Raw genomic sequence first — 26,169 nt, 5'->3', positions numbered from 1 at the left:
AATCCTGTTTACAATCATATTATCTCTATGAGAACAGTGTTGTATTTCATCTGTGTAACACCCTTGATTGTGAGATGAACCATTATTTCATGAATCACTAAAAAAGAAAGCACTGATATTTAAAGTAGGACACACCAATGACTATAATACATCCTGACTTCGGAGAGGTTGAAATGTAAAAACAAAATAAAATGAGATGCCCTGAAATTGATGAAATATGGTAGCTCTAGAAAAGGGCCCATCTACATATAACACATGAGTTCACTAGATAAAGCATAATAGGATTTCAAATGTACTCAGGAAGGCACTCTCACAAATGCCTCTTAGCTTGCTTTGGACACCATCAGGCGGTGACAACACTTTGGTTGCTCTAAAATGTAAATGACTGATTTAAAAAATTGGATAAAAGAAAGGGAGGTGAGAACAGAAGTTCCTGGAGAGAAATGAATCTGTACTGCTAAGATGGGATGGGAAGAAGCTAAAGAGAATGGAAGGTTAGGGAACAGGGTACCTGGGATTAAAAATAACTCATCTATGCTGAAATAGACCTGCTTTACAAAGCAAATGTTGATCTGATTTGACTCTCCCAACACCCTCATGAAGGAGCTGAAGCACACGTCATTTTTCCATTATCAGTAATGCAACAAGTACTCAGGAAGTTCCTATTTGATTTGCCCAAGGTCACATGTCTAGTAAACAGTGGTTGGAACTCAAATCTAGGCTCTTGGGTTCCCAAGAATACTCACCCTACAAATCCATGTTTCAGAGACAAATTCCTAATTTTGAATTTTGCTTGTACCTCCTTCTGTGTCTTCCCAAAGATGGTAGTGATGATAGACAAGGAAGGTTCACCCACCCTGAGCAACCTAGTCCCTGTGGTAGCTCCTGTCCTCATTTGACTGCTTCCAAACTTTTAAGCTTTGTTCTTGATTCTTTTCATTTGTGGGAAGGGCAGCATTTTTGTATTCTTTCTCTCTGCTTCAAATTCCAATTAGCTTACATGGCTGAAAGTTCGGAACTTGACCTCAGAACAACTGATGCTTAATTAACTGTCCTTCTCTCAAGACTAACATTCTCCACACAACACGGTTTTAGTTCAGATTTCCTTGGTCAGAGTTGTTTTGCTCATCACACCAGTCTCATAGTGGCTGAGAAATGTCACTGAGAATACACCTCCATTAGAATGTTGACCAGCCCCTACTGTGTATAAAATGCTGTGTTAGCTTATGGGAAATTAAGAAATGAAAGACCTTCTCCCTCCAGGAAATGACATGGATATGATAGTCACAACTACCACTTAAGACAGTGCCAAAGGGATCATGGAAACAGAGGAGGGAGGGAAAATGCTATGTTCCATTGTAAACAGGTCTGAATAGATGGGAAGAAGTAGGGCAGGATAATGTTGAGGGTCCAGAAGTGAACAATGTTTTGGAGGTAACTTTTTGACAACTCATACACAGAAATCACATCTTGTACCTCTTAACATTTACAAAGAGTCTTGTATTGTTCTAATTGATTAATTAGAAAAACAAGATTTTTGATCCACTCCTCTCTTCAGGAAGTGGCTGCATGGCTGTCTGCTAAAGAACAGAGGATACTCTTGAGGGAGGTGCAGATTGACAGGAAAGGTGTAGACATCTCCTTATTGTTGCGTGACAGTGCTCTCCATCAGGCCTCCATCTGCAGGAAGTGACTTCTTCCTTGTTTATAGAACTTATGGTTTCAGGACCAGACTACTTAATCTCCAAGGGAGCTTAGACCATGCCCAAAACAATTTTAGGCTTGCTATGGCTCACCTTTTTATTCCCCCAGAGGTGGGAAATGTCACTGTGGGGCTTAATGCTAAGGACTGAGCTATTAATGTAATAGATTTAAGAATTTCTTAGGCAAGGCTACAAGAAAAGTCCCAAATGTAGGGGAATTGAAGGCTGCAGGGAGAGTGTCCTCTCGTTGGAAAGTTACTAAGTGCATAGGGCTCTACCTAAGAACCAAATTTGGGGCAGCACTCTCAAGATTCCCCCTCCTTCTTTCCCAGATAAATCCATCAGTCTGGAAATCCCCAGACCTCACTTGGACATTTTTAAAACACGAACCTAAATATCAGGGAAGAATAGTGGTTGAGATCCTTAGACCTGGGAAACCCACACCAGGAGGACAGGGCAGCCATGATGTGCATGATGAATGAGGTCAATAGAGCACCCAAGGATATAATTCATTTTAAATCACATTGTTTAGCTGGATGGGAAGTAGAGAATGCTCTGGAACAGTTCCACCTGGCTTCCTGAGGGTGAAGGGCTGCTAGAGTTGATGGATGTGGAGAGAACTAGGATGAACCAAGGGGCAGAGAATAAATGCAGGTGAGTTATGAGAAGGCCAAACACCAGATTCTGGCAAAGCTTCAGGCACTTTCATAAAATACCACTTCCCTATGCACTGTCAGAAAGGTATGACCACAGAGGTGGAAATTTTTTGTCCTTGTCTCCTCTGAGATCCCAAGCCACCTATTTACATAGACTTACAAAAGGTAGAAAGAAACAATCAGTGCTTTGATTTCACTCTGTCTTACCACCACCCCAGCACAAGAACAAAAAGTTCTTCAGGTGCTGCTTCTGAAAGGGATGCTTTGGAGCACAGGGTGGAAAGGGGCCAGGGCCGCTCCTTGAGAACCTCAGACCTTTCTGAGTTGCTATTTGGACAGCAAAGATCACTGTAACTCCAAAGGACATAGGTTTCCCCAAAGCTGTAAATATCAGGGTTATGGGAAGAATGCATTAAAAATTTTATGGTGCTCTAGCCCAGATATTGGTAGAGTCCAAAGCCCTGAAGACTAAGCTACTACCACCTTTTTGCCCACTGCCTAGATGGGCCACACCACTTCTGCTTTGTACAATCCCCGTGTTGTCTGTTAGCCTTCCTCAGACAGTAGAAGAGGGTGAGCAGCCTATGTTTTCTTGATCTGATGATCTTGGCCCAAAAGAAAAGAAAATTGAGCTGTGTTTCTGGCCTCTTTATTCTGGAAGACCACAAGGGTCACTCAGAAAGCTTTCAAAGAGAGAACGAAGCAGCTGCCATCCCTGAGAGCCCCATCCTAGGTCGGTGTGCGAGTGCACTAGCACACATGCTCACACACACTCACACATGCACACACAGACACACACGGCGCTGGCCCTGCAACCCCATGCACCACTGCACTTGAGGAAACCAGTGCCCTGGTGGTCCTTTAAAAATGAGGTGCTTTCTAAAAGGGGGTGATGGTTTCTGTGTTGGCAGCCCTTACCCCTTCCTTAGAGCACTGCTCTTTTGTTGAAATGCACTGGTTTGACACGAGGCGGCTCAGCCAAGCAGGCAGCGCCAGTGATCACCCAGGGCCCTCAAAGCATTTTGTGTCCTTGGGGAGGAAAGTGAGGACAGGTGAAAGGCACGTCAGTGGGTCAGCTTCCGCTGCCAGGGCCCCTGGCCTTGTCTCCCCCCATTCCCCTGGCAACCTGCCCTTCACCCCCACCTAGCTGTCCTGCTCTGAAGCTGGGGAGCTGAACAGGAATTTGATACCCCTCTCTCTGAACAACCCCCCTAACCCCTCCAGTGTCTGGAAGAGTTTCCCATGCTCCAGGACTAGGGTCTGCTGTCCCTCCTGCCAAATAGCCCACACCTTTCCAAAGTGACATTGCTGAGCCTATGAAAGGGGTCACACCCCTCTTGGACCTCTTAACTTTTAGGAAGAGAAAGCCTTTAAAAAGCCCAGCTTTCAGGAGCATTTTTAACCCTACCTCCACCCCACCCCTCCAAGCCAGGTGGGACTGGCTTAGGGCTGTGGAAGTAAGTGGGGAAATGAAAAGACAACAATGCACAAATTAGAAAGAAATAGCCTCAAACTCCTAAACTCAATCTCCATATTAAATTTAAAACAATTCTAGAAGTTGGGTTTTGTTAAAAATAAATAAATAAATCATTCAGAAAGAAAGGAAATTCCCTCAGGACAAGTTAGACTTGAACTTTAGTATTGTTGGCTGGGTGTTTTGGTCTGCAGCTGATGGTCAGATAACAAAGACAAAGGTCTTTAAAATAAACTCATTATTAGGCTTACTGCATCACTTCATTACCATAGTAGCTATTCACAAACAAATACTTCTCTTTTCTGGATGAAGCCAAGCTTAGTATTAGTTTCAACCAATGTACTTATTTCTTTTTTCCAGTTGAGGGAGACTTAAAATAGTCACCCAAAGGTCTTTTTTTTTCTTCCTCGCACAGGCTTATTTACATGGCCATAGGCCTTTTGAGTGCCACAAGATACAGTCAGATGAGCTGGCCAAGGCTGCTACTTTTGATTCCCCCTCCCCCTTTTTCTCTGAAATAGTTTTCAAATGGCAGGTCTGTCTGAGTAAGAATTAAGAAATTTCTGGCCCAAGACATGGGCGCACACAGCTATGGGACAAGCCTATACTGTTAAGATTCTCATGGGGGCATGTTGTCCAGAACATGAACTACACCATCCCCTGAGCTGCATTGGGATCAGGCGTCACCATTGAACCTACCAGGCTTGGTCTCTATGGCTTCCTGCAGATGACTCGACCTCTCTATGCCTCAGTGTCCTTGTCTGCAAAATGAGGGTGATAATACTACCCATGTACGTCTGTGGTACAATACTGAACAAAGGAAGGTTTGTGGTGGGGATTAAATGAGATCATCCACATGAAGCACTTAATACAGAGACACATATATGGTAAGTGTCCCCAAATGGGTAAATGGGTAGATTCAGGTTGGTTATGACAGGGAATTAAGATGACAGAGGAAACATATGTAAAATAACTGGGAATCAGGGGCATCTGGGCTTAGCTGGTTAAGTGTCTGACTCTTGATTTCAGCTCAGGTCATGATTTCACAGTTTGTGAGATCGAGTCCCACAAAGCACTCTGCACTGACACCACAGATTCTGCTTGGGATTCTCTCTCTCCTTCTCTCTCTTCCCCTCCCCCCTTTGCATTTTCTCTCTCCCTCCCTCTCTCTCTCTCTCTCTCATAATAAATAAATAAACAAAATAACTGGGAATCACAAGAACTAAGTTTTTTTTAATTTTTATTTTATTTTTGAGAGAAACAGAGCTGCTTCAGGAAAGGGACAGAAAGAGGGAGACACAGAATCCAAAGCAGGCTCCAGACTCTGAGCTGTCAGCACAGAGCCTGACTCTGCTCAAACACACAAACTGTGAGACCGTGACATGAGCCGAAGTCAGAGGCTTAACTGACTAAGCCAGCCAGGCGCCCCAACAAGAATTAGTTTTAAGGCCAGCTCTGCACCTTTCTGTTTCCCTCAGGAACTTGAATTCTCCAAATCAGTTTCTGTGCCTGAAATTCAGATTGAACTAGTGTAGAACAAGCAATAATGTTTGGGCAAGCACACTGAAAACCTCAAAGCACTAACCACAGTTAGCTGAATTACCATAGTTGTTTTTTGGAACATCAATGAGTCTGACAGGACGGGATTTTACACCTCCTTAGTCCATTTTGTGTGCTTTCTGCTGCATTTGTCATGGAAGGAGGGACAGCATAATTTGGAACCTAACTCTTCACTGGAGGTTATTTCCTTGTCCTGATGCTCTGAGCTCTTGAGGAAATCACTTCAACTTACAGGGCTCATTTTCCTGTATGGGAAATAGCCATCCACACCTGCCCAGTGTGACTTAGAGGACTCAGTTATAAGGTTCTAGAAGACTTTCCTGAGTTAAGAAGTCAAGGCTTCTGTATTCTCAGAGTCATCAGTTTATTAACCAATAAACTGAGAAACATGTTAGTTTCTTTACGAAATGTGCTTTTCAGGGCAAATGTAAAGAGTTTGTTTCCAATAAATGTCTTAACTATCAAGAGAAGGAAAGAAGCTAACACTTCATAGGATTTTATTTTCACTTCCCAATTTTGGACAGAATTCCCCAAATTGGCACTTATTTTGGACTCTTTTTTTCTTTTTCTTTTCTCTCTCTCTCTCTCTCTCTCTCTCTCTCTCTCTTTTTTTTTTTTTTTTTTTTTTTTGAGCTGACAAGCTCCTGCTAGAAGTTAGACTTGGGTCTTTTGAAAGAATTCTCTCTCTTGTACTGTCTTGACTCATGGTGTGGAAAAGTCCAGAAGAAATAAATATACTAAAGCACATCAATTTTGCATATTAAGGAACAGGAAAGATGGTGAGGTCTAGCATCTTTATCAGCTCGGAAATCTGCTATACTCCCAGGTCTTCAGCCTATCACATTGGATATTGTTTAAGGCATCTTTATCCACACATTCTTTGATGCTGAAGAACATGTAAATAAGAATGAGAGCAACAGGAAATATAAAACTAATCCCTGCCATCCAAGAAGCCACTGATCATGCTCATTAAGTTTCTTTAATTGGATGCCTATAAAATTTCAGGTTCAAGATTAGATTTCTTCTTCTGATATCAGTATGAGATTTCCACATTGTTAACTGAAAGGAATGGTGAGTTCTAAGATTTGTGTGTGTTTTTGTTTTGTTTTGTTTTTAATTCAGCTGGGGCTGTGGCCAGAAATTAAAGGGGAAAAAGAAACCTCTAAGCTGTTGAGATTCAGTCATCGATATAGTTTTTGGAGTAAATTTGTATTTTGCTACTTATTGCCTGGCCAGGCAACAAATCTATTTTGTTTGGATCTGAGCAATGGTTTGGGGGGAAAAATCGTATTGACGGTAATAGCTTAAAACATGAAATTGTTTTTATTCCCAGCTTGGAGAAATTGCAGGGCACATCTGCTTAGGCAATCCCTTCGACTCCAGTCTGAATACAAACGGAATACCAAAACTGTTGGGCACATTCCCCCTTATCTTCTACCCAGAGACTGATTTCATTACCATAATTGCAGGCTTGCCTGGCTCTTGGCAGCTTCTCCCCTCTGAGACCCTTAATAGCCTTACAGACGATTGCTGCTGCTCAGTCGTTCTGTCTGTAGGCAGAGGGGGACGAGACTACAGAGGAGAAAGGTTGTGTCTCCCAAGGTTCAGCATTGCCCTGTCACTGCCTGGCTCAGTTCTGCATCTCCCAGCTGTGCATTCCAGGGGCACCTGTCCTTCCAGGACGGCAAATGGGTCCCAGTCACTCTGTAGCAACCGGCTTTTCCAACAAACAGCAGTGATATAAGATGTATAATGTATTCCTCTTCCATTCTTCCCCTTTTTTCTTTCTGGAAAACTTCTAAAAGTTCCGTAATTATTTAAATATGCAATAGATGCTTACAGGACTGGAGAATGAGGGTGGCATGGAATAAAGCCAATGATGCCCTTCTAGACATCCCACACCAGAAAAAGATTCACTTGGCTTGCTGTAACCCGGGGGTACTCTGGGACTGATAGCCATACTCTTAACCTTGTGTCTGGACCACACAAGGCTGTAGTCCAGGCCTACCAAAGGCTAAGCAACTTCCTTGGAGGGTCAAATTGAGTAGAAAATCAAACCTCTTCATTCCTAGCACACAAGGAAGGGGCTGTTTGTCTCAGGGATGGGCACTCCCTGGTGCAATTTGGCAGAGCGTCCCAGCAACTCTCTCAGATGTCAAGTTAGGGCAAAACTGGAAACGCATCTGCCCAGTACATCTTGCGCTGATTACTCGGAGCACATGTTTCTGATTCATTTGCACACAACTCATCCAGGGGGTGTTGCAAGGGCTATGTGATGGCCAAAGGAACCCAATGAGTCTTTTATTACATTTTTTTTAAATAAGTTTCTCTACATTGACTGTCTCTCAGAGCCAAGAAACTGCATTCTTCTAGCCCCATGACTTCAAAACTAGGCTCTGTATATCCAAGAGCAAGTTCTAACCATGGCTCCGGGATTATCTGCTCTGACCCTCAGGGTCAGTTGAGGAGTGTGCACTCAGGGTCTGGATGAGGAATGGGTGAAAGTCAGAACTGGAGCTCTTGAGGACCTTATGCTCACACCTCTACACAACGTGTGACAGCCAGCTCTTATCAGCCTCTGTGGCCTTCCTGCCCCCCTACTTGTACGAGGGGACAGTACTTCTATTACTTGTTGAGAGGCAGTGTGGCAAAGTTTTTAGAGCATGGGCTTTAGGGCTAGACTGTCCACATCTGCCACTTACTAGCTGTGTGACTTTAAGCAAGTAGTTAACTTTCTGTGAAAAGACCCTATTGCTGTCTATGACCCTGGATTGTGCACAGTCTTGTGGGTTACGAATTTGAACAGGGCTCAGCCAGAAGAGCTTGTCTCAGGTTCACATGATAATGACTGTGGTAACCCAACTGAGCTGGAACATCCAAGATGGCCTTACTCATATGACTAGGGCCCTGGAGCTGCCGTTGACTGAGGTACCTCAGCTCTCTGCTAAGTGGCCTGTCCCTTCACTTGGCCTCTATGTGTAAGGCTTCCTTACTGAGTGGCAGGAACATTCCAAGAGAATGAAAATGGAAGCTGCAAGACTTCATAAGGCTTGTCACAGTGTCACTCCTACCATATTCTACTGAACAATGTGAGTCACAAGGCCTGGCCAGAATGAAAGGGAGAGGAAATAAACTCCACTTCTTAATGGGAGGTCCAGCACACACATACAAAGATGGGATGAATTGCTGAAGCCATTTTTGCAGATATTCAACCTTAGGGGCCAATAAATAGTACCAACTTTATTCGGTTATTATGAGGATTAAATAAATGAATATATGTAAAGCATTTAAAACAGTGCCTGGTTACAGACCCAGTACTCAATAAACATTTGGTTTTATTATAATTATTCTTATGTCACCTTAGAAATACATATAGCACACATTTACTCCTTGAATTAAAGACTTCCCAGCAATGTAGTCTTCAGTAAATCAGGAACCCTAGTGATGACATATCTCCTCCCAACTTAAGGCCCATGTACATCAGTACATCAGTTCTGTCTGGTCATGTGGTTCATTTGGGCCATCCCTGGGTGTTTTTCATTCCATATCACCATGTGGTCTCAGCTTTCCTCCATGAGGGACACAGCCATCATTTCCCTTTACTCTCTTAGACTTTCTTCTGAGGGTACCTAGTTTGGAGGCTGTCAACTCCTCATTGACTCTGGCCTGTTCTGAATTCTTCAGGTCACCATAGAGGTGGTGGATGGTCCTGACTCTGAAGCAGATAAAGACCAGCATCCAGAGAATAAGCCCAGCTGGTCAGTCCCATCCCCCGACTGGAGGGCCTGGTGGCAGAGGTCCTTGTCCTTAACAAGGGCCAACAGCGGGGACCAAGACTATAAGTTCGACAGTACCTCAGATGACAGCAACTTCCTCAACCCCCCCAGGGGTTGGGACCGTCCAGCCCCAGGCCACCGGACTTTTGAAACCAAAGACCAGCCAGAATATGGTGAGTTTACCACCCAGTGATCTAAAATTGGTGGGGAGAATAAATGAGGATGATGAGGCCTAATGTACATGGAGCCAAGCAAAACCCAGTTTACAATATGTGGTTTTTGGTCTTCATAAAGACTTTGTCCCACAGAAGCCCCAAGGAGGCACCAGCAGCCACATTTTTCTGGAAAGCCTATAATTTTTAAATCATACTAATTATCCTAGGATTTAATTTTTTTTTTTTAGTAAGGGGTGTTTGACATTCTGCTTTCTTTTCCCAAAAATGTGAGTTTTATTTTTAAAAATGAAGATAGCACCAAATTAACTTCCATGTATATTTTACTGAAAAATTCATACTAAAAATCAACTTAGTAAAAAGAAATGTGTCCAGCTGCCTCTGTTGACCAGGTAGCCATGTTATGTTTGACATTGGCAGTGGAGCAGCCCTTGGGAACCCACATGAACATGTGCTTCATGGACTGTCAAAGTAGGGCTCTCCCACCAATAAATGTGAAACCCCCAAGTTGAGATTTCTAGTGTCCCATGTTTTTGGAGTAGGAGAAGTGAGATAACAAACAACTTACAAATTCATTGATTTAAATAATAAAAGTCATGTTTCACTTGAGTCGGGGTGGGAGACAGGGTGGGGGAAAGTCAGTTCCACTCAGTCATTCAGGGATCCAGGCTGCTTCTATCTTGGAGCTCAGCCAACCATCAGCGCCTGAGTTATGCTCCTTGGTTGGCAGCCAAGGGGACAGGTGGAGCCTGGAAAAGGCACTCATGATCTTAACCCCTTCAGCCTGGAGATGATACACATCACATCTTCTCAGATTCTATTGGTGACATCTGGTCATATGGCCCACATAGATGCAAGGAAAGCTGGGAAACACATCTTATGTGAGAAAACAAAACCTCCGGCAAGGACTGCCTCATGTTATGGGAATATCTGATATCTTACAAATTCATCCATCATGACAATGCTCTTGTGGCTTCATGAGTTGCAGCCTTAGAAACAAATGCTGTACAGTGGGGATGACTTGTCTTGCACCATTGCACTCTCACCCTCACCTCCATTTCTCAGTAGAAAGACCAGTTGTATATTGGAGATCATTTCTGCCAGGAAACTTCCAAAGCAGGAAGACCTTTTTTGAAGAGCATGCATTGTGTCTGGCACCGTGCTAGGCTCTGGGAATCTAAAAGTTAGAAAGACATGGGTCTTCCCTAAAGAAGATTTTACCATCTGTGGATGAGGGAGAAAAGTTAAGTGAGAGAGGAAGCAGTGCCATGGTAGAGATACACATCAAATACTAGGGGAGCAGAAAGAGAACTCCCATATTCTTTCCATCCAGGAGGCTTGTGAAACCTTCATCATTCCCCAAAAGAATTCCAGTTTACCTGTTTTCCAAGAGAAAGGACTGGGGAGAATTATCAACATTTACATAGCGCTTCCCATGCAACAGCCCCTCTTCATGGCATCTCACATAGATTAGTTAATTAGCTCTCTGAGCAGATACCCCATTTTACAGATGGAAAAACTGAAGACTAGAGACAGTAAACAATTTGGCTTCAAGGATCAAGACCCAGGATTCATCTCAGGTAGTTCAAGCCCAGCATCTGTTCTCTTAACCATTGTGTTATTCTGCCTCTCTAGAAAACAAAAAAATAGCACACCCTTTAGGACAATAGAAATGGATGCTTAGGATAGAAGATACAAGTAGGAGGGAAAGTCCCATGGTGTTGAGCAAGAGAAACACAGAGGATCCATGGGTGCCAGTCTGACATGTCACCAGCTTAAACTGTTTGCCCAACACACACAGAACATTGTTTCGAAGAATGGAGCTCAGACCTTCCACATCAAAATCCCTTGGTTACATGTTTAAAAATGCCAATTCTTTGGACACCTGGGTGGCTCAGTCAGTTAAATGTCTGACTTCAGCTCAGGCCATGATCTCACCATTCAGAGTTTGAGCCTTTGTTGGGCTCTGTGATGCCAGCTTGGAGCCTGGGGCCTGTTTCAGATTGTGTCTCCCTGTCTCTCTCAGCCCCTCTTCTGCTCATGCTGTCTGTCTGTCTGTCTGTCTCTCTCTCTCTCTCTCTCAAAAATAAATAAACATTAAAAAATTAAAATTAGGGGCACCTTGGTTGGTTGAGCGTCTTACTTCAGCTCAGATCATGATCTCACAGTTCGTGGGTTCGAGCCCCACGTCAGGCTCTGTGCTAACAGCTCAGAGCCTGGAGCCTGCTTCTGATTCTGTGTGTGTCTCTCTCTCTGCCCCTCCCCTGCTCATGATCTGTCTCTGTCTCTCAAAAATAAATAAATGTTTAAAAAAATTAAAAATTAAAGTGCAAGTCCTGGCCCCAGCCCCATCTCTCTATACCAATGGTGTGAATCCCAATCAGCTGCATCAGCATCACCTGAGACTGTGATTAGAATGCAGATCTTCAGGCCCCAACCCCAGGCCTACTGAATCAGATACTCTTGGGTTGGGTCCCCAAAATCTGTTTGAACAAGCCCTCTTGGGCTTTCTGGTACACTCAGCACCACTATTCCAGAGCAGTGGTTCTCAGCCTTGGTTGTGCATTATACTCACTGGAGCAATTTTTTAAAGTCCCAATGCCAAAACTTGTCTTCAGACCATTTAAATTGGGATCTCTGGGGGTGAAATCCAAGCATTAGTTTTTCAGAGCTCCATGAGTGACTCCGGTATGCATCCCAGTTTGAGAGATACTGCCACCCTTCTGCTGAAGTAGAATGTCCAGGAGTGAGACCTGGAGTTGGTCTTTCTTTGCTTTTTGTTTCTTTCTTTTCTCAACCAAGATCACCAGGTGATTCTCATGCTCATCAAAGTTGAGGACCACCACTAGAAACATTTTGCATCTGAAGCTCTTACAGAGTACACTCGGCCAAATTCATGAACATTAAGAACATCGTCCATTTCAATCTCGAGGATTGAATTTGCTTCTACTCGGACAGTGTCTGTGACTGCCTCTGTCACTGTCACCCCAGCTCTCTAGGCCTAAAATACCTGCAGTGTGTCTCACATCTGGATCTCACAGTATCTCTGGGCCATGGAGAAACCTCCATCTTTCATGGGTTTGGAGTATCTCTTGGAAACTTTCTCATCATTAGAGTAGCTATCATGATTGCTACTTTATAAAGAAAATCTCATCCCTTATAATACCCCTAAAGGAGTGCTTCTCAAACTTTAACATGCACACAAATAATAACATGGGGGCCTTATTTATTTACTTATTTTTGAGAGAGAGAGAGAACACAAGTGGGGGAGGGGCAGAGAGAGAGGGAGATTCAGAATCCAAAGCAGGCTTCAGGCTCTGAGGTGTCAACACAGAGCCTGATATGGGGCTTAAACCCATGAACCATGAGATTGTGACCTGAGCCAAAGTCATACACTTAACCAACTGAGCCACACAGGTGCCCCTCACCTGGGGTTTTTTAAAATGCAGCGTCCGATGCAGTAGATGAAGCTGACAGTGCTCAGACCACACTTTGAGTAGCAAGACTCTGAGCATGTTGTAAATGCTCAGAGTATGCAGAATGAATGAATGATTACTTACTTCTCTGATGGGCTCACAAGGAACATGTGATTTCCAGAATTCCATGCAGCATTGGATAAGTTGAATGCTCTTTATTTCAATCAATAAGAAACTATTAAGCAATGTCTAAATATTTATCCATATGATGTGTATGGTGAAGGACAGAGGGGATGAAGACATGGCCCAGTTCCTGCAGTTGCAAAGCAGTGAGACTCACTGTATCTAAGTGTGTGCTGTCTTATCTGTGTGAAAATCGCCACAGGAACAGGTCTTTGTGACGGAGGTTGATCTCAGATATTTGAAGGTAGGATCTTTCATAAGAATTTAAACATTTGTGGCCAAAGAGTACTTCCAAAAAAAAGTCTAGGTAAAAAAATAGAATATAATGAAATCTTTAGAATAAATTCTAAAATACACAATGGAAGTTAGTTAGACCGAAGTTGTGACTGTGGAAACATATGATGTGACCATGAGTTGGCTTAGTTTTGGACTCAATTTGCCATGCTGCATTTTGAATACCGTCTGTGTAGAGACTTAAGGTATCATCAAGGGCCAAGAAAGAGTCCAAATAAATATTTTTCTGTCAAATAGTAGAATACCATTGCCAAAATTGTTCTGAATAACCCACATAATGAAATCAGATAGGCATTGCTTACTGTAAACCTGGGTTGGGATTCAGTTCTTTGCAATTCTCTGACTAGTCATGGTCCTGTTTTAATAGATTTCACAGTGATTTTTATCAAGGCTTTTTCTTTGTAATGTTGAATTATGGCTACATAAGTGGGTGTCTTAAAAAAAGAGAAGCCAATGTGGGCCAGAATTAAAGCTGCAAGAGTACCAGGATATACAGCAGCTACTGTGGGAGCAGAGAGACCTCATCACATCTAATCCCAGCTCTGCTAGGTTTGAGCTTTGTGACTTTAGGTAAGACCCTTAACCTCTCTGAGACTCAGTTTCCTTATCCATAAAAGGAGGAAATTCCACCTATCTTACAGGATTATTATAGGAGTTTAATCAGTGTGTTTAGACAGAGAAGTTGGTTGAACTGGGCTCTCAATAATTGGTAGCCACGCTATCTAGGATTAGTGGTGGAGGCTTGCCAGTGACCAAGTCAAGACATAAATCACTCCAGTTGCCTAGACACTGTAACTGGCCCACAGAATTCTAGTGACCTGAAACTGCTTAAGCCCAGTACACCGTGGACTGTTTTCCTCCCTCACTGAGCTCTTTGATGTCACAGGGACTGTCTTTTACTGTCATTGTTGTCATCTGAGTGGTTACTGTTGTTCACATTCATTTTCTGTTCTGAGCAATGCTCCCTGGCAGGTGAGCAAATGACAACAGGCTTGTTTTACTATAGCAGAAAGGAATACTGCCCTCAAAGCTTTCTGTCCTTTGCACCCATTAAACAAACAGAGGTTCCCCAAGATGAGGGTCTTTGCTGGGACATTCATGTGGGACATTATGCTATGGCACCTGCAGGTGGTAAGCTGACATACACGCTTTGCCCTCGGAGGCAGCTTTATTTCGTTACTAACCTAATAGAAATGGTTAGCCACCTGGGTATGGAGCTATTATGTGCCTGATGTGGGGGACAGTGTTTTTAAAAATTTGGAAAATCAATGGCTTTGTGAGCACTTAAAATAAAAACATGAAGGGACACGTGGGTGGTTCAGTTGGTTAAGTTTCCAACTTTGGCTCAGGTCATGATCTCACAGTTCCTGAGTTCAAGACCTGCGTCAGGCTCTCTGCTGTCAGCACAGAGCCCACTTAAGATCCTCTGTCCCACTCTCTCCCTGCCCCTCCCCTGCTCATTTTTTCTCTCTCTTCCTCTCTCTCAAAATAAATAAATAAACTTTTATAAAATAAAAAAATAATAAAAACATTAAGAAAGTCACTTACTAGGATAATAAACCCTTCATTGTTCCAGATTCTGCTAACCATTTAGAGTGCATATTTTAGGGAGAATTTTATGGTGTGTTTGTAACAGAACTTTTGACAACAAATCACCCCAAAAATTTAGTGGTTTAAAATGCAAAATTGGTTTTCATTTAAAAATCTGCAGTTTTGGGGTACCTGGGTGGCTCAGTCAGTTAAGCGTCCAACTCTTGGTTTTGGTTCAGATCATGATCTCACAACTCATGAGTTCAAGCCCATATCCAGCTCAGTGTTGACAGTGCAGAGCCTGCTTGGGATTCTCTGTTTCCCTCTCTCTCTGCCCCTCCTCTGCTCATGCTCTCTCTCTGTCTCTGTCTCTCTCTCTCTCAAAAATAAACATTTTTTAAAAAGAGAAAAAAAGAATGCAGTTTTCCTGGATTGTTCTTCAGCTCTGGGCTGGCTTGGCTGGGGCTGGATAGTCTGGGATGGCTTCACTCAGTGATGGGGTCCCAGTTAGACAGCTAGGCATGCTGAGGTGCCTGGGCCGTCTCTCCAGCTGGTCCTTCGTCCCCCAGGTTGCCAGTCCAGGCTCTTCACATAGTGATAGAAGGATCCTCTGTGTCAAGAGAGCAAATCCTAATGCACTAGGACTTTTCCTGCCTCTGTTTGCATCATATTTGCTATTTTCCCATTGGCCAAAGCAAGTCACATGGCCAAGGCTGGGGTGGGCAGGAGAAGCGAGTTACCAAAGGGCACATAGTGGGAAAGGAATTATGGAAGTCATTTTTCACATATCAGAAAAACTATTAACACTAAACAATTCAGATCCAAGAAACCAAGACCAGAAATTACCTTGTGCAAAGATTCCAATATAAGCTCCATGGCAGGTTTTATGATGACATCTCAAAGTTCAAGGGTATTTCCCAAAATATCTCTCCATTTTACTGCAACAGGAAGGAGAGTTTGCAGGATATTTCTAGATGGTTGAGGTCCCATTGCTTCATCTGAACAAAACAAGAAGACCACGTGGCATCACTAGCTTATGTACCTTGCATATAAGAACATGAACTCTATCTGATTTAATAAGCCTTTTCTAACTGAACTACTGTCCCCTTTATGAGCCTAATGACATTACAACTTTTACTTATGACTTCTCTTGTTGTTGTTCTTGTTCCCTTCAAAAATCTGGTCTTGGTGGACATGTCGGATGTGGTTGAGTGTGTTCATGTGTGCCTATAATCCACTGCACCCAGATGCTCCCGCTGACCAGAGCGTGATCTCATGATTGTTACAGGCACATGTCTGCTGTTCTCGAGGAGATTACCAAGAGATACCAGACCACAAAGTTCTTGGAGGGAGCAGCAACCGCCCTTACTGAGGTGGTTTGGCCCTCTGGGAGCAACTTGTCTCTCCAATTCTACTGTTGATGCCTAGTAAGAGATAAGAGAGATGGAGAGGCTGACGCTGGGGAAACAGGCCCAGCTCCTTCACACGAGACAGTAGTTTCAAACATTTGCTTGGCCGTGGTGCTGGAAAAGATAATCAAAATACAAAAAGATTCCTTTTGTGGAAGAGAGAAGAAATGGGCAGGGGCCCTGAAGGCAAGCAAGGTGTGGGCCAACTCTCTGCTTTGGGTTAAGGAAGAGGACACAACCATGAACAACACCCCCCTCCCCAACTCCATTTAATGGGCTGAGGAGACTCAGCAGCCCTGTGTTTGCCTGAGGAGTGTTCAGAGTGGATGCCATGTAAACAGCAGCCTGGGAGGCTGGCACAAGGCCCATCCTGCAGGTAGAAACATGTGTGGACTACATTCCTGCTGGGCCTACATTATAACAATCACCACGACCTGTTATGAACAGAAAGGGCCCCTTCCCTGCCAAGCACATGCCTATAGCCCCAGGTTTGGCACTGGCAGAGGCCCCTAGACTGTGGGAAGATGAGGATAAACCAAGAGAAAGGATTACAGAGTGGAGATGCTACAGAGAGGGTCATGCTGTGCAGACCAAGGGCTTAGCACCAAAGCCCAAGCTTTCCTTTCTGTTACCCTTATGACGTTGGGTAAGTTCCCCAGTCCCTCTAGGACTTGGATTCTTTACTTTTAAAAAGAGGAACTTCATCTTGATAATATGCCAATTTTTCTCACACCACTCACATTCTCAGCCCTCGCCCCTGCCCAGTTTTGTCTACTCCTTTTTTCCCTTACCATTTATTGACTTCTAGTATACTGTATAACTTACTCATTTTTTGTTTATTGATTATTGTCTGACTCTTCTTACTAAAATATTGGTTTCACCAGGACAAAAATATTTGAAAGTTTTAGTTAATAATATTTCCCACAGAACTAGAATTATGCCTATAATTAGGCATATAATAGGGGCTTGATAAATGTTCATTGGATAGATAATAAACAATAATCTCAAAGGATCATTTCTAGCTTTACTTTTAGGCAGCAGTTATCTACTGCTGTATAACAAACAATCCCAAAACTTAGTGGCTTAAAAACAACAGTGGTTTAGGGGCTCCTGGGTGGCTCAGTTGGTTGTACATGCAACTCTTGATTTTGGCTCAGGTCATGATCCCAGGGTAATGAGATCAAGTCCCACATCAGACTCTGAGCTGAGCATGGAGCCTGCTTAAGATATTCTTTCTCTTTCTTTCTCTCTCTCCCTCTGCCCCTCTTCCCCACTTGTACTCTTGCTCTCTCTAAAATAAAAATTTTAAACAAAACACAAACAAAAAACAGCAGTATATTATTGATCATGATTCTGTGGCTCAGGAGTTCAGGCAGGACCCCACTATGCAGTTGCTGTGCTCCAAAGCATCCACTGTATTCATCTGTCTACTGGGATGGGCTGGAAGGTTCAACAGGCTTCACTAACATGTGCCTTGCAGCCCCTCATGTGCTTCCTCTCTTTCCATGTGGTGCCCATAATTCAGAAGTTTAGCCTCAGCTTCTTTCACAGTGATCGGATTGCCTAGAGGTCTAGAGCAAATATCAGAAGCTGCCAGGCCCTCTTAAGGCCACAGTCAGCTCAGATTTAAGGAAAAGGATATAAACACACTCTCTCTCTCTCTCTCTCTCTCTCTCTCTCTCTCTCTCTCTCTCAATGAATGTATGTAATGGGAGGGAAGGAACTGATGGTGGTTATCTTTGAAACCTACCTACCATGGTATTCCATGATCCCATATTCTACAAATGCATCCATTCTCAATAAATACTGACCGGGCACCTTCTAGGGGTCAGGCCCTGGCCGTATGCTGACCACTACAGTGCTCAAAGCCTTGGACAGATTTCCTGCTCTCATGAAGCTAATCCCTAAAATGAACCCTGGAGCCATAAGCCTTTTGCCTCCAGCTGGCATCTAGTCCTCTCCAACAGTGAAAACGATGGAAGAAGACAACTGGCAGGCTGCTTGACAAGAGGGATTTGGGGACTCTTTGGGCGAAGCTGGTGACCATATCCCTGGCTCCCTTCCAGATTCCACAGATGGTGAGGGCGAATGGAGTCTCTGGTCTGTCTGTAGTGTCACCTGTGGAAACGGCAACCAGAAACGGACCAGGTCTTGTGGCTACGCATGTACTGCAACAGAATCTAGGACATGTGATCGTCCAAACTGTCCAGGTTGGTATACACAAGGGAGTGGCTCCAAGTTTAAGGGGAGGTTTTTAATTTATATTTAAGCCTCAAAGAAAATGACTTTTTTTTTTAAAGACAACCATTTCCCTAATAAGAATTCTAACGAGGCTGAGACAACAAGAGGTGAGTAATGAGCTGAATGGATGAAAAGACAGGTTTTCTGAGTCTCATGCATAATCGCAGTAGCCATGACCTAGAATGCAATGCCACAGTGTACTTGTTTAATTTAAAGGAGAGATTCTAGTTAACTTGGGACTTTGATGTGGAGTTTGTTGTGCCTTGAAGGGAGGCAGACAGAGAGACGTTTGTGGTCTGATAAGGAAGCTAGGATGAGTGGATTGACAGCCTCATACAGGAGGCCCATTCAGGTACCCCTGTCAGTGATATGTGAGAGTTGTTGAACTCTCCAAGGGAGGAAACCAAGGAAACCTGGTCATTAATTGTCCCTTTAAACTGCATTGTCAGTGTTTTAAAAACTAAACTAATTGCAAACTTGGAGAGAGGCCATATTGGGAGTAAAAAATAATTGTGACTGTCTGTAGCAGCTGGGTGTCAAAGTGTGGTTTGTTTTTATATGGCCTACACATTTTTAAAGGGTCAAGAAGGAGGAGAAGGAGAAGGAGGAGAAGAGAGAGGAGGAGGAAAAGGAGGGAGAGGAGGGGGAGTTGAGGGGGGAGAGAAATATGCAACCAAGACCACCTGTGACTTACAAAGCCTAAAACATTTACTCTCTGCCCCTTTACAAAAAAAAAAAAAAATGTACCCTCTCCTGGTCTGCAGTTTTATATTTACTATGTGTTCCCATTGCCAGGTAGAATACCAGCTTCAAATAATAACTGGGGTTCTTGAAAGAAATTGTACATTCCAAATGACTTCATCTGAAAGATAAATATCAGAGACAGAAAACTTGATCCCTGCACCCCCAGACTTCCTTTTTCTCCTCCTAGAAGCTTGGTTGTCAGACCGTAAGGCTGAGATCTGAAACAGAAAAGAAGTGGAAGAGCAAAGGGGTTTCTGAGGGGAGAGAGGAAGGATCAGACTGGGCATGTGTCTGTTAGCAAAGAGCATGTGTAGGAAATGCGGCTGACCTCTAACCGGTAGCAGCTTGGGCTCCATGTCAGCCATGCAGGTGGATTTCAGGAAATGGAGCAACCATCATGATGCTCTTCCTGATCTGTCCTCTGCTCATCGTAATGAAGCTGAGTTGGAAGTCTGGTGCGATGGGATTTAGATGGGTAGAAATAGGCCAGTAAATAATAATAACATGAGAAGGAGGAAGAGGAGGAAGACAGGAAGAAAATGAAGAAGGAAGAGGACAGTATGAAGAAGATGATGATGATGGAGATGAGATAAAACACGACAAAGGCGAAGATGAAGATAAAGAAAGCAAAGATGATGAAGAAGGAAAAAATGATAATGAAGATCATGAAGAATAGGGTTTCTTGAAAACTTAAATGTCATGCCAATTTCTAGGGTCTTTTTAGGCATTATTTTATTTAATCCTTGCAATAGCCTCATGAAATAGGTATTTATTATTGTACCCACTTGACAGCTGTGGAAACTTGTATGAGTCACACAAGCAACAAGCGATCAATCTTGAATATGAATCCAAGCAGTCTAAACCCAGAGTCCATGTTCTTAACCATTAAACTATTCCACTGCCACCAGGAGGAAGGATATGGGGCTCATGGATACAGACGGCATTTATTGTCAGGGCTGGGGGCTTGCCTGTTGTTTTCTTTTCCCAGGCTGGCATCCAGATCCAAGCCTGCCACCTGGTGACCACCATTGTGGACGTTTCTCTGCCACCATTTTGAGTGTTTCCTTCTGGTTTTCTCTCACCACTAAGAGCAGTGTGCCAGCAGCACTGTTCATACATTTTCTTCTCATCTGACCTTGCCACCTTATTCATGCGTTTTCTTCTCATCCACCCTTTTTGCCTCTCTATTCCTGGATCTTCCAGTATTTCAGGGCTCCATAAAGGATTTTTTTTGTTTGTCTTTTACAGGATCTCTTTCTTTATTTGGTTTGTTGATTCTCAGACTTGCTGGAAGGAGTCACAGGGCAGGCAATCTCCCTGGCCTGGCAGTGATTACATTGTAAAACTTTGTCCCTTAAGTCAACCCTACAAATAAGTTCAAGGGGCCTCACATAAAGTCAAAGAGAGCCCCTTAAAGGAAATCAAGTCACACCTAGCAGGCAGCCAAGGCTCTCCACCAACTAGTCTATGTTCCACTGCACCAGCCTCCTTGGATGCCTCAGCTGGCACAGGATCCCTGTTTGTAAGGGAAGCCTGGATGGGAATGGTAGTTTGGAGATGAAAGAGGAACCAAGAAGTATGAGGCAAACTGGGTTCAGTCCCTCAGAGCAAGTAGTAACAAGCTCGGCGTATTCTCTTTGAAGCATCATTGGCAATGCTGAAAGTCCTGGAACTGGAGATATCTGGTATTTAGTTGTGGACTGCGACATCCTCAAAATGAACTACTCCAGGGAAAACTCTCAACTAACATTTACCACTTAACTAGTGTGTTTTCTTTACACATAACGCATTGAATGCATTCGGCTCTATGAGGTGGGGGCACTTATTTCTCTCCGCTTTAGAGATGCACAAGCTGAGGCATATAGAGGTAAAGAGGCTTGCCCAATGTCACAAGACTAGTCATGATTTGAACCCAGTCAGTCCTTAAAACTGACTGCTAGACAGAATATTAACCATTACCTCTAGTTCAGTTTGTCACCCTCACACTAGCAGACAGCCAGCCTTGCAGACGTGTGTCCCCCACTGCCCCAAACCCCATTCCTAGACCTAGTAAATGAGTTCCTTGAGACGCATGTAGGGGGCACCTGGGTGGCTCAGTCCTTACACGTCTGAATTCGGCTCAGGTCATGATCTCACAGACTGAGTTCAAGTCCTGCATCAGGTGAGCTCAAGCCTCGCTTCAGGTAAACACAAGTCCCCCTTCTAGTAAGCCCCAGTTCTCCCCCCCCCCCCCCCCCCCCCCCCCCCCCCGCCCCCCGTCATCTCCCTCTGCCTCTCCTGGAATTCTCTCTCTCTGCCCCCGGCTCACTTGTCTCCTCTCTCTCTCTCTCTCTCTCTCTCACCCTTTTTCCTTCTCTTCCTCTCTCCCTCTCTCTCTCTCAAAAAAAAAAAAGATTCATTCTCTCCCTCTGCCCCTCTCCCCCACTTGCATTGCACTCTCTCTGTCTAAAAAAATAAAACTATGGTAAAAAAAAAAAAAAGCTCATTCAGGCACATTTGGATCTGATTTCATGCTGCAAATGGTATCTGGGGTTTTAATATATTTTATGCTCTACTACCTGCTTTTTACTGTTTCCTCCACTGGCAAGTTCCTACCCATGAGTGGTAATGAATACAAAAAAAGCTTTGTTCAGGTGTATTTGTTTCTTTGTTTGCTGGGGGCGGGGGGTGGCGCTGGTAACCTTTTCAATAAAACGATGGAAAAATGAGCTCCTGTCTGTGTTTAGGAATTGAAGACACCTTCAGGACAGCTGCCACCGAAGTGAGTCTGCTTGCAGGAAGTGAGGAGTTTAATGCCACCAAACTGTTTGAAGTTGGTAAGATTTTTCTTCCCTTTAAAAAAAAATTCAAATACTGATTTAATGTTTCCATGATTCCTTTTACCTTTGTAGTGCCATCCTATCCCAGTATTCATTTACGTGTTTTGTTTTCCTCTTACGGGGTCCAGTTCTCCCAGCATATTGCTTGCTAACTGAATGCAGTCTGAGCAAGAGAGAGCAGTCCTGGGCCTCCTGGACCAGCCTGGGCAGAGGGGCCACTGGGTCTGCCTTCCTTGCTACCCAGCTTCCATGGCAAGAGATGGGCAGAGCTGCTCTCCCTAAGCATGAGTCAGCCTCAAAAGGGCCTCAGGCTGCCTGGGGTCTCTTCTCACATGTAGGTACATGAATTATGATGACCTGCCACACTAGAAGGAAAATAACAAAGCCATTTTCTAGCACCTCACTGAATTTTGTTTCTAAAGACCCTGCCCTCTGAAGGAGACCATCACTGGCTCTGCAGACACACATTTCCCCAGGAGGGAGCCTCACGCTCACTACTGTTCAGTCAGGGGTGGAGTCTCAGAGCTCAAACCTGAATGGAGCCTTAGCAGGTGCCCACAGGCAGCACCCCGGGTCCCATGCCGGGTGCTTCCCACATTCCTCTAGTTTAATCCTCAGTGCGCTTTATAAGAGAGGCATTATTTTCATCCCCAAAGTAGAGATGAGAAAGCTGAATCACAGTGATGGAGAATACCGTGCCCGAGCTCATGAGCTACTAAACAGTTGGGCGGGAAGTCGATCCCAGTCAGTCGAACACAAGACCCCACACTCTGCATCTTAGGCCAGGCCTTGCTGAGCTTCTGAGAGATGCCCTATTTCTCTCCTCCTCATTCCACTGAAGAGAAGCCTGAGCCCTCCTCCCAACTGCTTCCCCAACCCCCCCATCCTAGTCTCTTGATACCCTCCTAGGACACCACCTGCCTCCCAGGCACCTGGGTCAGAGCTGGGGAGTCAGTCCTGAAGTCTCTCCTCCTTTACCCTCAAGCCCACCAAGGCCTGGCAACCCTAATTCTCTGACCACTCTTGATCCCTTCCATCCCCTCCCTTCCCACCTGGCCTCTCATGACAGATTTCCGCTCTAAGTATATCTTCCTACTGTACAGCTCAGCAAATAGCTCACTATCACTCAGAAGCCTTCAGTGGTTCCCTAGTCCCTCTAAACAAGCCTAAACTGCACCGAAGACCCCCATGATCTGACACCAACACCTCATTCCCTATAACCTCTGCTCCAGTGACACTGAATGTGTCCCCCCACCCCAGACAACCCCAGCAGATTTTTTTCTGCTCAACCTTGGTTTGTGTAACCTTGGCCACCGTTTGCCTGTTCACGGGGTCTGTCGTTGCCATGGTGCAGTGCAGGACCAGCATGAACATATCTTTAAGTTTTTCAAATAAAACCAGGAATCCACATTAATAACTAGAATCACCTAAGCCTTCAGTTAATTCAACAATTTATTAATTCATTGGCAATTAATTCAATATTTTTAATATTGTAAGGTCCAAAAACCAATACCTCCAGGGGTGGGTTCTGGCTGGAAGTCTCCAGGTCAGTGGCCCCTGGCCTGAATGTTAAGTACCCTAAAAGCAGGGGCCACCCGCCCCTTCCTCTTTGAGGCATCTTATCGTATGGATTTGCTTACAGTGGTTGTCCCTGTTCAGTGCACATGGTTGAGAGATCAGGCCATGGCTCTAGTTTAAACTGGTGAGAGGGAGGCATAAATAAAACTTGGCCCTACAAATCCCCTGTGAGGCACTTTCTGCCTTACTGGGCCACCACTTATTAAAAGAGCAGATTCAAAATTGCCCTCTGAATTATTGTTAATTGTGTCATAGGTTGATCTGGGGTCCTTTTCCCCCCAGATGCCTACTAAAACTCAGGGGTGGTAATATATATTTTCAAAAAAACAAAAAAGATAAAGCAAATGTAATGGTTAAATCTGGGTGATAGCGTACAGGTAGTCACTGCTTACGTGTGTTCTCTCTACTTTTCTATGTGTCTGAAAATCTTTCATAGTATAAAGTGGGGAAGGGGTTGCCTTGTGAATAAAACTCCCAAGTTCAAGGGAAGTGAGCAAGCCAACCAAGGGCTGGTGGTTCCAGAGGGCAATGGGGGTTGCCCCTGGGAGGTGAGGGACGGCCCTCAGTGCTAACCTGCTGCTGCCCCTTTTGCATTTAGTGAGAGGGTTTCTTCGTGGTCTTTTTCAGACACAGACAGCTGTGAGCGATGGATGAGCTGCAAAAGTGAGTTCTTAAAGAAGTACATGCACAAGGTGATCAATGACCTGCCCAGCTGCCCCTGTTCCTATCCCACCGAGGTGGCTTACAGCGCAGCGGACATCTTCGACCGCATCAAGCGCAAGGACTTCCGCTGGAAGGATGCCAGTGGGCCCAAGGAGAAGCTGGAGATCTACAAGCCCACAGCCCGCTACTGCATTCGTTCCATGCTGTCCTTGGAGAGCACCACGCTGGCCGCCCAGCACTGCTGCTATGGTGACGACATGCAGCTCATCACCAGGGGCAGAGGGGCGGGGACGCCCAACCTCATCAGCACTGAGTTCTCAGCTGAGCTCCACTACAAGGTGGACGTCTTGCCCTGGATCATCTGCAAGGGTGACTGGAGCAGATACAATGAGGCGCGGCCTCCCAACAATGGACAGAAGTGCACAGAGAGCCCCTCAGATGAAGATTACATCAAGCAGTTCCAAGAGGCCAGGGAATATTAAGGAGATGCCTCCTCTGGTATTTGTGACACAAATGCACTGCACTGATCTACTGCCTGGGCAGAGCCCCTGTTATCCACATCCATGTATATTTGTATATACCACAAATGGGTATTTTTCATAAATTACACTAGGGGTGTGCACCTGGCCCGGGTGGCTGCGCTCTGAAGCCACCTTGCCACCTGAAATGCCCACAGAGCTCCTTGGAATTCCTCCAAGGGGCGATGTCAGCAGGAGGATGAGGACAAAGGAGCCAGAAGAAGAACCTGGAAGCCATAGTGGGTGATTTTCAACTCATACCCAGATCCAGTGTTTCCTAGAGAAGCAAAGAGGAAGACACTGGGTTGTAAACGTTACAAACAGTTTTTATATATAACTTATTTAATATGAATGTGACTTAAGCATAACCTTTTTCTCTGGAGTTGTGAAACTAATCCCTTCTGTGAGAGTTCAGTCAGGGGCTTATGGAGGTGGAAGAGAAAGGGAATTTTGTAATGATTCTTTTTTTAAAAAACTAAATAACCCAACAGAAGTATATCAAAATAAGAAAACGCCCACCTAAAAACAAATATTCTTTAGTAATGAGGGACCTTACTGGAGTTTCGGCTTCCAAAATGCCCTTGCCTAAGATTGGATTGTGGGGGGGAGCACATGGGTATTTTAGGGGTGAATCTGAGGACTGGTTCTAAATAGTCTTTAAAATAAAAGGCCAATATTAGCATAATGCTATAATTCTACTGAAAGGCTTCAGAGTAGGAGATGTTCTGCTCATGTCTAGTAGGTCCAGAAGGCTGCAGGAAGGTCAGATATAAAAATAGGTAGTAGCACTTTTCCAAAGAATAACAAGCAAAATAAATGGGAAAAGAACATAGACCTCATTTCATCTATTTTATTTTAATACTATCATAACAATTTTTTTCTCCACCAATATATTCCCAGTAAATACATATAAAAAAGAGTAGGGGGACTCAAGTCTAGAAAATCTTAATTTTTTTATGTTTTAAGAAAGGGAAAAAAACTACGTTATTTTTGTAAAGTATTTATTGAGTCATTGAGTCTTGTGCTTCAAGCAATTACCTGGTTCTGTAGTGTGGAACTTAGGGACAAATAAAGAATTTGTTGTTATGCAATCTTTACTTGCAAAACTCCAGGAAAAGAGAATATATAATAAAATCATAATAAAATGTGTTACCTGCAATAAATGTCTTACCTGCCAATATTTATGATACAAATACCACAAATAGTCCTGGTAAGTCCTAGGGAGGGGGAGGTCCAAACCAGGTGGGAATAAAAGGCTCATTGATTGATGTGATGGTGGGTGGTACAATTCATAGCATCTTTGGCACCAGGAATGTCAACCCAAGCCCCAGGAAGCTGAAGTCATTGACCCACAGGTAAGTTTTTGCCTCCTCAGAGCTAAGAAGGAGCTAAGAAAACCAAGCCAAAGCAAAGGTCTAAGACAGTCCAGGTG

At 44.1% G+C, this 26,169-nt stretch overlaps 1 protein-coding gene across 1 annotated transcript in view; it reads left to right on the top strand.

Annotated features, from left to right (window-relative positions):
• The window catches only part of ISM1 (isthmin 1), a 70,277-nt gene extending 44,381 nt beyond the window's left edge, over window positions 1–25,896 (top strand). The window contains exons 3-6 of the mRNA XM_029917238.1: window positions 9,078–9,342; window positions 18,241–18,384; window positions 21,886–21,975; window positions 24,184–25,896. Of these exons, the coding sequence (XP_029773098.1) occupies window positions 9,078–9,342; window positions 18,241–18,384; window positions 21,886–21,975; window positions 24,184–24,701 (1,017 nt within the window). The 3' untranslated portion in view covers window positions 24,702–25,896. The remainder of the gene's footprint in view (window positions 1–9,077; window positions 9,343–18,240; window positions 18,385–21,885; window positions 21,976–24,183) is intronic.
• The last annotated feature ends 273 nt before the right edge of the window (window positions 25,897–26,169 follow it).

This window comes from Suricata suricatta, chromosome 12 (genome assembly GCF_006229205.1).
Source record: "Suricata suricatta isolate VVHF042 chromosome 12, meerkat_22Aug2017_6uvM2_HiC, whole genome shotgun sequence".
NCBI lineage: Eukaryota > Metazoa > Chordata > Mammalia > Carnivora > Herpestidae > Suricata > Suricata suricatta.
The sequence above is the reverse complement of the archived record's forward strand: the minus strand, read 5'-3'. Positions and strand labels throughout refer to the sequence as shown.